The following is a 15,238-nucleotide window of genomic DNA, read 5'->3' on the forward strand; positions in this document are numbered from 1 at the left end:
ATGTGTATTCTACATGAAATAAAGAATAAAATAGTCCATATCCAGCAACCTGCTTAACAGCTTTTAAACCTAGATTTTATACTTCCAACAAAAACCAGATCTTCTTTTATCAGGTATTTTAGAAACCCTCTGTTTATAAATTGTCTCTTCTGCCTGAAGGCAGTACCTGAGGAGAATTACTGCCCTTCTCAACCCTGTTGCTAAGCAAATTCCTTTCTGCAGAAGTTTTTAGTAAGATGTTTGCATTTGAGTAGAACCACATGTCCAACTTTTATGCTGTAGATGCAGTTGCGTGGATCCTTTCTTAGTAAATAGGAACAAGATAAGCCGGATAATGGAAAATCAGTTGATGAGTATTTACAGGTTGAAATACTTGCATAATAAGAGACATGGAGACAATAAGACTTAAAATTTTGCACTAAGCAAATTAATTTTAATATAACAAAGTAACTGTTTAGACAAGGAAGAGTTTCAGTGTTTGGATTAATGTGTGATACAAGAAAATAATGGGTTGATGTGTGTTTTAGTTAGTTTTCTTATTGCTGAGACAAAATACCTGACATTCAAAGTTAAAGAAAGAAAAGTTTATTATAGCTCACAGTTTGTAGAGTTTTCAGTTCAAACTTGGCCGGCTCCCTGGCAGGGTGGAATGGCAGAGGAGCAGTGTAGAGGAGAAACAGTTCATGGCAGGCAGAAGACAGCAAAACAGTGAGGTAGCAAGCAGCAGCAGCCCCACCTCATTCTGTCCTTTTATATCCATCTAAAGTACCTGCCTTTTGCATGGTGCCACCCACACCCTGGGTGGACCTTGCCATTATCCACACCCAGATCTATGCCAAACCATTCAGTGGACTAATTTAGTAATCACACACCTTTAATCCCAGCATCACACACCCTAGAACAGCCACCTCTGAAAAGCTCCACCTGTGACTGCGTGAGGGTTTAGGGGGACATCTAGACACAAGGCATAACAATGTGTGGATAAGACCCTTATATTCTGTTTCCATCAATATTCTAATAAAGATGGATTAGTACTAAAGCATGTCACTGCAGTTACAATAATTCATTATTATCGTTATACTATACTTATATATTAATTGTAAATATAGTTAAATTTGTGCTTTTTATTTTATCATGGTAGTTTCTTTGATGTACTTATAATAGGGGCTAGGGATTTAGCTCAGCAGCACAGCTCCTGCCTGGCAAGTGCAAGGTTGTGAGTTTGATTCCTGGTACTGGAGAAAAACCAAAAAATAAGTACTTATAATAAGGACATTTCCCAGATAACTTTTTTATATAAGTAATGTATCTTTATCATAAGTAAGTCAAATGACACAGAAGAGGACATATAGAAAATTAAATTGTTTCTGTATCCCTTTCCTCACAATACTTTGATGAGTAGAGTATTTTTTATTCATATGTCACCAATTCTTAACTATTTGGTGGCAGATTAACTGGTTTGAACATTAACAGTGGTAATAGTAACAAAGCTCTTGTGAAAGTTAAAATTGCTTTGAATCAGGTAAACTGTATTATGTTGAAAAATGAGAAATCATTGGTTTAGCAGGTCAGACAGGTTCAACATGGGCAGTTTCCTGTGGGTAAGTATATGGTTAGAGGAATTTGTTCTTTGAAGATATTTGCTAAGAGCTTTGGGTTGGTAGTGTGGGGCTGCAGTGTGGAAATAGGCCTCAGGTGACTGCTCTTTGCTAGTCCGAAGTGGTGAATAAACAGGTGGTTCATAGTGAGGGATATGTTGGAGGCTGTCATTTCCAGCACTACCTTTCAGTTTTTTGATGTGGAGGAAATCAAGGGAATATCTTGTGAGGCTGAATTTTGCTCATCTCCCAACAGAAAGACTTAGAACTAAGAAGCAGGTAAAAGCAGGAGACTTGGATGGCTGGAAAACAAGTTAAGCAGTATTATTTCTTCATATCTGGGTGCCATTTGATGCACAAAAACCATCTCTCAATCCTGAATGTGGGGCTGGGGATTTAGCTCAGCGGCAAAAGCGCCTGCCTGGCAAGCGCAAGGTCGTGAGTTCGGTTCCCGGTACCGGAGAAAAACCAAAAAAAAAAAAAAAAAAATCCTGAATGTGATTTAAGTTTACATAGTGTCACGTTAATTTTAACCTTGTGGTTTGTGTTAGCTATGAGCTCGTTCTCCCATAAATCAGAGTGGACTCTTTGTATGTATGTGTGTATAAAGAGCAAATATGGAGTCAGAGATACAGCCCTGCTTTTTATTTGTCTAAGGACCATGTGTGTGCATTTGTGTGTATTTATCATTTTTTATACTGTTTAGGGGAAGGTGCAGAACTGAGGAGAAGCCCAGCCTCTGTAACTGCCCTTGCTGTAAGAAGGCCAGGGGGCAGTGTGCCTCACAGAACCTGAACAGACTCACCCGATGCTGTCTGTCTTCAGAGAACACACATACGCTCTGTCTAGACCGTCTCATGAGAGACACAGCCAAAGAAGCAATCTTGTCTTTCTTTTCTATTTTTTTTTTTTTTTCAGTTCCTCTTTAAGATTTTCCCATATGGAATGTTTTAGCTATGAAAATATTCAGAATCCACTGGCATGTGAGTGAGATAGAAGTTGTCCGTTGAAAGTAGCTTTGGCATTTGTAGTAAAGAGTGCATCTCAGCGGCCTTGGGGCTTTCTGGTCATGGGCTTGAAGAAAAAGTTGACATGGGGCTGGGAGTACAGCTGCTCTAGTAGGCACAGACTGTGAGGACAGTCCCCACCCCACCACTGGAGGAGAAATGTTGGTATTGACTGTGTTTGTGGCTCAGATGTTTGCCTCCTTGGGTTTTGTAGGTAGTAATTTTTATCTTCCGGAAAAGTCAGAAGGCTATCTCCTCATCGCATCCCACGAAATGTAGGGCAATGTGAATGCATGATTTCTTTCCATAGACTGAAAGGGAAGAGAGGATGGATTGGGTTTGTGATCTCTTTTTTTTCCTGGTAGAATGCCAAATAGTGACATAGAAAATAATCTCAAATGTAAAAGAAGTTTTCTTTTTCTTTGTTAACATTGTTTTTTTTTAAAAAAAAAAATCAGTACAGTGAGACTCTGAAAAAAATGAGCCTACTTTGATTATCTGTATTAACTTGAAATTTATTTTAATCATGATGGGATTAGATTTAGATGAAATTCATCTCTTCCAAGTCGGAGTGGAAATGTAAAATATTTAAAGCGGAGGCCGGAATGTGAATATGACTGATGAGTGTGTATCTGAAACCTGCTGCGAGCTGAGGGAGGCTCCCTGCCTCCTTCTGTCCTACTGGGACTTTGCCAGAGGCACTGTTACCTTGTCGAAGGGAAAGTGTTTTTGTATTGTTTTAACATCATAGCCCAAAAACTATTGTTAAGATTTTTACCCCCACCCTACTTGCAAATCTGCTACATCATGTACAGTTGGACTGCTTCAAAACTCAGTGGAGAAATGAATTTGAAAAGCTGCCATGTGTTTTTTTCAGGGAAAGCAAGTGTGCTAGAATTACCAACACAAATGTTACAGGATTTGATCTGTGGGTAAATGATGAACAAATACCATGTATATTTATGATAGCATTAGGATATTTTGATGGTGTTTGTCACAATGAGGGAAATACTGGCTTCAGAAATGGTGAGTGCTCATCAGTGGGCTCACTTGGCATCCGGAGGCTCACTTACCTCAGTGGCAGCAGGAGCTACAGTCTCTGGCACCTTGCTGCCACCAGCCGCTCCTACGTTGGCATCCTAAAGTTGGTCACGTCTGTCACCTACTCCAATGTTGGTAGACTATAGGCTGCTTTCCACTCTTCAGTGCCATTTTTCTGCCATCAGCTTTGGAATTAGTGGCCCTGTCCTTTTCCAGCTATGAATTCATTATGTTAATCTCCGAAGGGAAGGGGGGTGTTTTCAATTCAGATACTGGTACTTACTTAATTGTATCTCTAAATGAATTCTGGAACATTGATGAACTATCTCTTATTAGAAAGTGATGCAGAGCTTTTAGACTTCATGTAGAAGTGGTCAAAAATACTAAAATGACACAACTCTTTTCTATATTAGATACTGTCAGGAAAAAAAAATTTTTTTCCCCAAGATTAGTGATGGTAGGAATTTGTTGTTACTGAAATTGAAGGAAAAATGCAGTGGAACATGGTGTTTGTGAAGACATTACTTTGAGAAATGAGAAAATTTAGGTGTAAGTGGTGAAAGAAGACAGGCAGTAATGGAGGGGAACAGGGAAACAGTTCCTAAGGGTGTAGGATTCTCAGTGAAGTGGAAGCTCAGTACTACTGTGGAGTTGTTATGCATAAGGATGGATCCTCATTGAACTTGACAATGTAAGGGGCCAACTTGAAAAATGAAATTGGACAAGATTGCAAATAATGTTACATAATATGTTTACAAAGCTTGCTTCACAAAACCATTTTCCTTTCTTACAAGGTGCTATATCAGTAGGTGCTTGGGTTTACCTGCAAACGTTCTTGCACTGGCTAGGTGTTAAGCACCGTACAGGGTCCTGATCTTCAGACACTGTGCTGAAAGTTTGAAATAATGATCTGAAAAAAAAAATGAAATAATGATCTGTAAGGGAAGTCTTCTACCTCAGAAGAGTAGTACACAAATGCATATCCTTTTAAAAACAAGCAAATGTGAAGTTATTCCCCGGAATGATTTCTGAATGCTATGTAGTAAGATCTTAATTGTTGAAACGTAGTGGAATAATTATAAGAGAAGACTTTAAATTATTTGAATTAGCAGTACTAAACTAAAATAAGTCTATACTTGTTTCTTCAAAGTCATGCACTGTTAGCATTTTGTAATCATTATCTCATATACTAATTTGTGAAGCTCACATAAAAGGTTGTCTTCAAATTATTTAAAAACTGGGCTGGGGATTTAGCTCAGTGGCACAGGGCCTTCCTGGCAAGCGCAAGGTTGTGAGTTCGATTTCCGGTACCAGAAAAAAACAAAACAAAACAAAACAAAAACAAAAAAAATAACATTTAAAAAAAATTATTTTAAAACTTTCTAAGTGTGTAGCATGAAGTTATACTTGGCAGATGTATGGGTGGTGAAGAGCATTCCTCCCCACACTAGGTAGCTCATGCTTCTCTTTTCTGGGAACATACGTGTTGCTGGTTTTCAATGGTTCAGTTTCATACCTCTTGTCATGTAGTGTTGGAACCAGCCACTCCCAGCAGTTGTCAGTCTGAATACCCTTCATTTGACCAATTATGGATCTGTAAGTTTATTTTTAGGTAAAGGATATGGTGTATTGTCCTGAAACAGCTTTGCCTGGGGAAGACAGGAAAATTCGCAGCAGTGAGAACAGGAGCTCCTAGTCCTTGATTTCCCATCAGAACAGTCTGCTTGTCTTTGCCTTCTCTGAGACTGCCCCATATGATGATTATATAGCTAGAACACTACTGTATTTGAGTGACAGATTAAATCATCTAGATTTGCTTTTTCTTTTAATATGTTAAAGCATGAGCGATTCTTTCGAAGTTTTATGTATTTTAATAAGAGTTCAATTTTAGGGGCTGGGGATTTAGCTCAGCGGCACAGCACCTGCCTGGCAAGTGCAACGTTATGAGTTCGATTCCCGGTTAAAAAAAAAAAAAAAATAGAAAAAAACAAAGAGTTCATTTTTAGAACAATTTTAGATTTAGAACAAAACTGAGCCTGAAGTGTGAAGAGCTCCCTTACACCCTGCAGACTTGCATAGGTGCCCAACCCTTCCAGCCACAGCATCTCCCCGTCACCCAGCCCCGCCTTGTTGTAATCACGGAGTTTGTGTTGACATACCGTTATTACTCCAATGCCATAGTTTGCATAGGGTTGGGTCTTGGTGTAGATCTTGCTTTTTAAAGATGTGATACTATTGAGTGTTTGTGCAGGGGTCAAAGTTTGCTCAGGGCCACCACTGCTTGTAACTAGATTCTGAATGAGTATTTGATGAATGAGTGAATCATTACAATTTCTTTTTGTAACAGTTCAAAGCATCTTGCTTTTTTTCCCTTTAAGTTGCACGATGCTTATACTAACACCAAAATGGAGGATGTAGTGTTTCTAAAGGAATGATAGAGGAAATTTCTCTTCTTTGAATGCTTTACTAGAATTGTCATTGCTATATCAGGAAATCATTTTGATTATTTTTGTTCTTATGAATGAAGGTTTAGTCTTAAATTACTGTTTGTACTTAGTATATAAAATATATTAATGTGGTTTCAATTATTTGAAAAGATAGATTATGTGGTTTGTAAAATATTATCTTTACATATTTTCCCCTGTTTTGTGGTTACTTTTACGTGGAATTAGAAAGGTGTAAGTTTAAGTGTACCACCAAAATTTTATGAATACTATTTTTAAATGTATTTGTGTCTTCTGACTCTATAATTCCATTTTTAACAATTCATTATAAGGAGCTAATTCAAAAGAAGTTAAAAAATGCCCAACTATATTTTTGTGGTATTATTCATAAAGACTGAAATTGTAATGTCTGTTTTTACATTTTTTGTGTCTTGTACTTCCTTCTCTCTGTGAATGAGCAGTGTCATAAAGAGTCTGATTATAATCCTTGGGATTGTTTCATTCCTGTTTTTCATCATAGGACAAGAGGCTTATTTGGTATAAAGGATGGAATTTAAGAAGCGGAAATGCATTTTTTTTGTCCAGGAATTGAACTTTCTAACACTAGTACTGGTCATCTCTGATTGGGAGGAATAGATAGGCGGTGGCCTAGTACTGAAGCTGAATGTTACCAGCGTGAGATTTGGAGCTGGAGCTGGTCTTAGAGTAGGGGGAGGGTAGCTCCAAATGGGGGAAGAGCTGTTGTGTGGCTGCTGGTTCCTTTGATTCAGTGAGGAGCCACCCCATTCCTGGTCAAAATGCAGTCAGTGCATTTCGCTTCCTGCTGTGTATCGGGCCTTGACCTAGCAGTAGGGATATACCAGTGGTAAGCAAAAGCCCCCATGCTGCTATGTGGTAGGGAGTTAGAGAAGAAATGAATGGTGACTACCAGATCTTGATTCCCACTCACCCAAAGTAATAATTTAGCGGGGAGAACAAATAAAATGCACATGACCCATAACTTTGGGGCCATGAGAAAGGAGCATCAGGTCTGTACATGTAGACCGCTGTGCCTAGGAAGCTTATGAGTTTAAGAAACTGGAAGAGAGTATAGATGCAGGGCTTGATTTCAGCACAGGAAAAAAAACACTATAGAAAGTGAAAGTTGGGATGCCACATGTCTCAGAGCACAGCTACAGGAAAGGAGAGGCACGGTAAGAGAAAACAGTGGTGCCTGGAAAGTGTTGTTTCCAAGCGAGATTAAGATGTGTAGAGAAATGGTAGCAACCCCTGAAGACCGTGATAATGAGCATAAAGAAGGAAGGAAAAGGGGGAAATTAAGGATCTCATGGAAATGTGAAATAAACATTGCATCTCAATTCTCACCACCCAATATCTTCTACCAGCATGATTTACAAAAACTAGAAGCAAGCAAAACTGGTGAGGACTTCCACAGTAGGAGCGCCTTCCATTAAATGAGTAGGAATAGAACGAGGTAGCCTAGATATATACAAAACTGTTATAAGAACAAGTGTATTCTAACTGATAAAACTCTAAAAATCAGCTATCAAGTTAAAACTATATACAACACTATAGTATGAACTTAAAATTCTCATTTATCTTTTTGGGTATATGGATCAAAAATCATTGTTGAATTAAAAGTACAGAAATAAGAAAAATGGTAAAGTATGAATCAGTGAAGAATTCTGATACATATAGGTGACAAAATCAAATCAGAAATGGAAACCAAATTGCAGGGTGCTCAAGGGAAAAACAGATGCAATAAGATATGACCCCACATATTAATGTTGACATTAAATGTAGAAGGCGGGCCAGGGGTGTAGCTCAGAGGCATAAGTGCTTGCCTGTAAAGCCTGAGGTCATGAGTTCGATTCCTGGTACCACAAAAAAACAAAAAATGTAAATGGCCTAAATACATCAATTAAAAGCCAGAGATTGGCAATATGAATTTTAAAAATACATGACCTAACTATATGCAATTTGTCAAATACTTACTTCAAATACAGTGGTATTGGTGGGATAAAAGAAAAAAGGACCATAAAAACTATACCATATAATCACTAGTCAAATGAAAGTTCAACTGGCTCTACTAATATGTAACAGATCTGAGAGCAAAAATAATTTTTAGGGACAAAGAGTGACATATTTTTGATAAAAGGGTCTATTTACAAAGAAGGAATAACAGTCTTAAATGTGTATGCTGTGAACAGTAGAGCTTCAGTATATAAGTAGAAAACTAGAGAACCCAAAAGATAAGTTTACAAATCCACAATTATAGTTGGAGACATCAACACTACTTTTCCAGTAATCACTACTCAGAAAAATCAACAAAGATTTAGAAGAACTCAACATCATCAAACAGGATGATCTATTTAAGATTTATAGAACTCTCCATCCACCATAAAGCAAGATACCTATCTTATACACATGGAATTTATACAAAGATAAGTAATATCCTTAGTCAGTAATTGTCAATAAAACAAACCTTAAAAATTTTGAAGAATTATCACCCTAGATGTGTTCTCTGAACGTACAGAACCGAAATGGAGATGAGTGACAAAGGACAAATGAAATAATTGGGAGAACTTTATCTAAATGAAAACCTCATTCCTCTGACCATGATTTTTAATTGTTATTGTTACTGGCTTGGAATGTGGAAAAGTAGATATCTTTCTTCTGACGCGTGCCAAAATGATAATGAAGCATATTAGTTGATTGTTACCCATGATAAATTGTCTCTTTGTCTCCTTTATTTTACAGCTTCTCTGTTAAAAGGACTAAAACATGCTAACATAGTGCTACTTCATGACATCATCCATACCAAGGAAACGCTGACTCTTGTTTTTGAGTATGTGGTAAGTGAAGCAGGAATTCATACTTGTAAAATACGAATAAAATCCTTACAGTGCTGTCATGGAGTTTTGTTTATAGATTGCTGTGCTCAAGTGAATATAGTATCTGAGTACAGTCTATGAAACATAATTTTGCATAAACTAGTGGCCTTATAAGAGATTTTTGAATATGTATCTTAAAACACATCCAGAAAAATTTTAAGTTGAATTTTCCTCAAATATATTATCTATTTATAGCCTGTGACCATTGTAATTTTTAGGCTTCTCAAACATAATTATTAAGCAGCATGATGATTATTAGTATCAAGGAAGTTCAAAAACAATCAAAATATTTTTCCTTTGGATTTATAACTTGGCTTTACAAAATCATCCTTATGGAGACTTTTTTGAAGAAAGCTTTCGACTTACAATTTACGTTTCAAAGTTTTCCCTCTAGGTTGGTATGCAGCTATTAATTAACACTTCCAATTTACATAGCACACAATGTAATGATCTTATTGTGTTCAGCGTATTAGTGCTGGAAGACTTGGACTTGAACTCATAATTAATCTTTCTTCATTTCCCTTAGAAAAACATATGGTATTTGTGAGGCACCAGTTCAGCCTTTAACTATGGAATCATGAAATGTAACCATGATAATTAGCATCCCAATTTTCACAGATGGATCTGAGAGCATGTAATTTGTAAGACACAAATGACATCGGGGCAGACTTCTATGGAGAAGAAAAGCTATTGGTGTTATGAATGTCTTAAAACACCATTTTGTAATTACCACACCACTTTTTAAGAAATTTGAAATAGTTTTCATTTTTTTCTTAAAAAACACAAAAGAATGAATATTTGCAGCATTTTTATCTTGCTAATGTCTGCCTGTGTGTGTTTGTCATGTGAAAATTGTTGTCTTAGGAAGAAGCCATTCATCTTGTCTATTTACATATAAATGATAGATACATTTGAATAATATGGTAATGTGGCTACCAGGCCTGCTAGAGCTGAGCAATTGCATACATTTCATGCTACCAAGAATGGATGCAGATTCACACATCAATGCAAATATAATTTCTTTTGTTTAATCCTTGATTTGGAGTGGGTAATGTATTCAGCTGATTTAGACTTGAAACTTTGGAATCATGTTTTCGAGTATGTATAGTTTACATATTTCAATAAAATCTAGATATTTTTTGCTAGCTATATTTTCTAAATTTTGTAATGGTTTATAAAAATGATACCCCTCCCTCAAATTGGATAATTAAATTAAGAAGAGACAAAATAGTTTGAGCAAAAACTTGGTAACATTGAAGGAGAAACCAAGCATGGTAATGTGAAAATATTCTTCAGATCTTAAAGAAAAATGAAAAGTATTCGTGAGGATAGAAAATATGCCTGTTGAATCAGACATTATTTGGTGATTTTATACTCTGTGTTGTTATAAAAAAAAAAGAATTTCATTATCTTATAGTATTTGCTGGTTAAGACTGGATTTTAAATGTACTCATTTTTCTTTGGGAGTGAAATTTTTCTGGTCCCAACTCTTTAGGGAGGTATTCCAGGTCTTTGTAAATCAAACACATATATCATGGCCCTACACAGCACCCACCAGTAACACTTCTGTGTTAACTTTGCTGAGGTGGTCAGATATGCCTCAGGTTTTCCTTTAGAAAATGGGGCAGAGAGCGTTGTTCATGATTCATGCTTCATAATTACACTCCTCTTCTGGTCCTTTCCTTCCCTGTCTCTTGCGTTCTTCTTTGTTTTTCTTTTACTGCTTTTACCACAGTCCCTTTGCTCTCTCTCTGGTGAAACGCTTTTGGCTCCTACACCTCGTTTGTTAGTTTGATTTTGGTTTAAGTAAAAGATATTTCAGTGACTCTGAAATCAGAGCATCGGACTACAGAGAACACGGAACATCTCACCAGTGATAGTGAGGAAGGTGTAAACTCCTTTGGCAGGATTTGCCTGATTATGTGGCATTTGTCCAGTACAAAAATAACTTCCCCAGGGGCTGGCAATTTAGCTCAGCGGCAAAATGCCTGCCTGGCAAGAGCAAGGTCGCAAGGTTGTGAGTTCAATTCCTGGTACTGGAAGAAAAGACAAAAAAAAAAAAAAATTCCGCAAATACTGCCTAAAGGTTTTACTTTTTTACCCTGTGTTCCCGCATTGTTCTTTGAGTCTGCTGATATTGCCAGGAGAATTAAGGTTGTTGCTTTTAGTTGGTTAGTCAGATTGCTCTGCTCACAGCAGCTTGCAGAAATAAACTCCACTTTCTCCCTTTATGTTTCACGGTAGAGAGAAGGCAGCAGCAATTGAGAAGCATGAAATGCTTGGGGAATTGGAGCAGATTTGGGGGGCGGGTGAGTAGGAAGTGGGAGGGCCCTGTGGGTTCGGGCTGGTGAGTAAGGAATGCAAATAAGGAGATAAAGAATGTTTGGAACAAGTGTGGGACAATACAGAAAATCGCCCACTGTCCTTCCTTGGAGCTTTTATGCTGGGAACTGTGCTGAGGGCTTTGCATTCATTGTCACTTGTGCTGTTCTATTATCACCACTTTACAAAGGAGAAATCTAAGGATTAGGAGACTGAGTCAGGCTTGCAAGGTCTTCTGGAGTATAAGTAAGACAGAGTCGGGCCCAGCTTACTCTGAATCCTAATGAGAATGTACTTCCTTTTTACTTTTATAGTTTTTTGTAGGTGGAGAGTTGGGTTAGAACAGGGAAAAGAAACTTTTATTTCAATTCTCACTACTAAGATCACTGCACTTACGATCATGAGTTCCCTAGAGTCCTTAATACAGTGAAACTGCTTTATCATACAGATACATTTTACCAACTAGCCAATGACTGAAGCATTTAAACTTGTATTCCAACTACAGAGTATGTTTCAGTTTCCATGAAACAAATCTCTAAAGTTACCGCATTGCTCCATGTATTCTGCTGGAGTGAACTTAGTTTGCACATGTATAAACGCAGAACCTTGTTTAGCAATTTTCCAAAATCAGTATTAAAAATTCCAACCTAAAACTTCCCAGGCTTTATACTGATATTACCTAGTTGTTAACTTTCAAGTTATTTTCTAAACAAGCTTGACTTTGTAGTTCTGTGTAATTAATAGGAAGAGGGAATATAAAAAATTAAACAGTGTAGGAAAATTTAGTATCCTATGGTCAATAAAACCCTGCATGTGACTGGAAAGCACAATCATTTCAGGTTTATTGAGCACTATTGGATTTTTCTTTTTGATTTCAGAATTAAGTTTTCAAGGGCTTTGGAGAAACCTGTAATACATGTCTCAACAAGTGAAGGCTTCATATTTATGATAATGTATAAACAGTATCAGTACATTTTTTCTTTGCTCTGAAGGAGAGCTCTGATCCTAGCTCTTCTGTATAATTGCTATGAATGACATTTTAGATTTCATAAAATGCCTTGGGGTCAGCATAATGAAATAACATGATGGAAGTTAGTGATGTGGAAGAATCCTTGAGGAAATGACTGTGGAGGCCGTCATTAGAGTGATTTGGGCGGAAATAGGATGCAGTGGGCTCTCCTAAGTACGATGAAAAGCTTCTAGACTTTCTGAGATCTAGATTCCTACACACAGCGGGGCGGATGCTTTAGGGTTGGGGACATCAGCTTGCTGATGTCTCAGTCACAGGGCATATGGATCCAGTGATATGGGCTCTTTTCAGCCTTGCCTTTCGCCAAGGGGCTTCAGTTCTAAAGGAAAAACTAACCAGAGAATGGCTCCCTTCACTTGAAAGGGAGTCTGCTTTCATAAATGATCTAAAATACTATTACAGCTATCTTTTTTCATGCATAGGTTTAGGACCTTGGTAGAAAAATAGAGACAATAGCTCAGAATCTTTGACTTCAGTATATATTTAGCTGTGAAAGTGTTACCAAAATTTTCTTCTACTTAAACAGAAAATTTAACAATTTAGATTTTATATATTTTTCAGCCAAAGATAAATGAGGGCCACATTGCCCTGTTTAATACCATGCAGAGAATTTTAAACAGATTCCAAAAGTAGAGATAAGAATATTAAGGGTAAACATGATTATGTAAGTGCATATTGCCATTAAGCTCCTGTGTAGTTTTATTTTAAATTACAAAAGAAGCAAAGCATATGGAGCATCATTTTGTATTACATATCTAGTACAAAGAAAAGCTAAATAGAATCGTGTTTGTTGGGATAGCAAGAGCGGCAAATGGGAAATTATAAAGTGGATACAAACTTTCAGTTTTACAATGTGAGTAAATGCTGGAGATTACTGTGCAGTGTAGTGCCTAAAATTAGCGATAGGATGATGTACACTTAAAAATTTGTTAGAAGGATGGGTCTTGACTGAAGTGTGCTTACTGCCAGAAAGTTCTAAACAAACATATGCATGAACTAGAAGAGATGGATATGTTTATTACCTGGCTTGTATTGACTGCGGCGATAGTATCACAGGTGTATGTATAGGTTCAAACTCATCAAGTTGTACATATTAAGTATATACCGTTGTTCATATATCAGTTACACCTCAGTAAAGGTCTACAATACTGAAAACATTCACAGAAAATCACGATATTGTTAGGAGCAATCATTTGTTTCTGTGCACTACAATGTAAACTAATAAAATATTCAACCTAGTACATAACTTGACCTTTTTAAAATCTCATATTCTACATGAAAAAAAACTGTGTCACTAAAACTTACATGTGATCTAAAGATTTTATGAATCACGTAAGGTGGTTTTATAGTGCTGTACACGCCACAAAGGACTCTCGTAAAGATTGTCCCATTGGGTTCCACTCTAGCCATTTGAGGTGTGGAAGGCATGCACTCTTACCCAATATTTTATTGATGAGAAAAAATACTGAAGCATCTAAAGTAGATGTGCTGAAATCATTCAGCTAAAAGCTTAAAGATGAAACTATAGCTCTGGTCTCCTGCACCTAAGATCTCTGCCCCTCGGTCTCCCCCTGAAGGCTGCTGTGTAAGTGTCTTCATTGTTTTATGTGATGGTCTGAGGTGTGCACGAGATGGGCCCAGAAGCTGAAAGTTACAGGTTCTGTCTTTAAACTGTACCACAGAATATGTGCGTTTAGTTTCTCTGCTGCATACATTTTGATTTCCGAGTCTGTGAAGAATGCTTTAATTGGCATGATTTTATGTCACATCTGCTCTTGGAATGCTGTAGGTGCCCATTGGTATTCCGGTTTCCAGAGCACACTGTGCGCAAGGCAGCTGGCTCCTCCTTTGTTATCCCGTGATACCGGATTAGTGTACATGCACATGGCCGTGCAACTTTATGTGCGGGTGAGCAGGAAAGGCCTTCTTGAGACCCCAAGAGGTATTTAGGAGAAAATCTGAAGGAGGCGAAAGAGCATGGCCCACACGTATTGTAGAGAAGACAATTCTACACAGAAGGCTCTGTACACAGCAGGGCTCTTGTGGCGGGCATGCAGAGAACAATGAGGAAGAGACAAAGTCCCAGACATGATACGGGTCAGATTGGGTTGGTCCTTGAAGGTTTTGTTTCACTGTATTTGGATTTAACTCAGGACAAGGTGTGAAGCCACTACTGAGTGCTGGGCAAAGAAATCATCTGATCTGATCTGATCTGCCTGTCATTAAATAAGAAAATGAAGGTGGGCAGGTTTTACAACAGGGACACCAATTAGGTGGCTGTCAAAGGTGAATCTCAGCATGAGGTGAGGTCAGTGGAGGAGATGCTCAGACTTTGGCCTCTGGATTTGAGAGACAAAGGATGATCCCAAAGATTTAGCCTTGAGCATAGGTAACAGTGGAGCTTTCCTGGAGGTGATAGTGCAAACTGCAGGAAGGGCGCATGAACCTTCACTGCTTCTTTCAGTTGTCACCTTCTAATGCTAAGCTAGGACTGCTTTTGTTTCACTGGCTGAGATGAAGTCATATGCCATGTTTTGACGGCACAGGATCCTGAGCAAAGTGTCTAGCTTTTTCCCTTTTGTAGGTAAGGGTGGTTCTGTCTCCCATCAAAATTCATAAAGCAAGGAATTTTCCCAACCTAGGGGATGCATTCGATTACAGGGCATATGACTCATCTCATACACATCCATTATAATAACCTTTATTACCCAGTCTTAGGAAGTTTAGTTGAGAATATGCAGTAAATTACAGGTGGCATATTTACAGATCCATTGTTCCTTTTTTTTTATTTATTTTTTGTCTTTTTGAGACAGGGTCTCGCTATGCAGTTCAGGCTGACCTTGAGCTCACTTTGTAGCCCAGGCTGGCCTCAACTCACAAAGATCCTCCTGCCTCAGCCTCC

General features: G+C 37.8%; 1 protein-coding gene across 3 annotated transcripts in view; it reads left to right on the forward strand.

Moving 5' to 3' along the window:
- Positions 1-15,238, forward strand: part of Cdk14 (cyclin-dependent kinase 14) — a 548,127-nt gene that overhangs the window by 220,678 nt on the left and 312,211 nt on the right. For all 3 annotated transcript variants that reach the window (XM_005387996.2, XM_005387994.2, XM_013516047.1), the window contains one exon: positions 8,851-8,945. In XM_005387996.2, coding sequence (XP_005388053.1) covers positions 8,851-8,945 — 95 coding nt within the window. The remainder of the gene's footprint in view (positions 1-8,850; positions 8,946-15,238) is intronic.

Source organism: Chinchilla lanigera, unplaced genomic scaffold, assembly GCF_000276665.1.
Source record: "Chinchilla lanigera isolate Chin_1 unplaced genomic scaffold, ChiLan1.0 scaffold00031, whole genome shotgun sequence".
Taxonomy (NCBI): domain Eukaryota; kingdom Metazoa; phylum Chordata; class Mammalia; order Rodentia; family Chinchillidae; genus Chinchilla; species Chinchilla lanigera.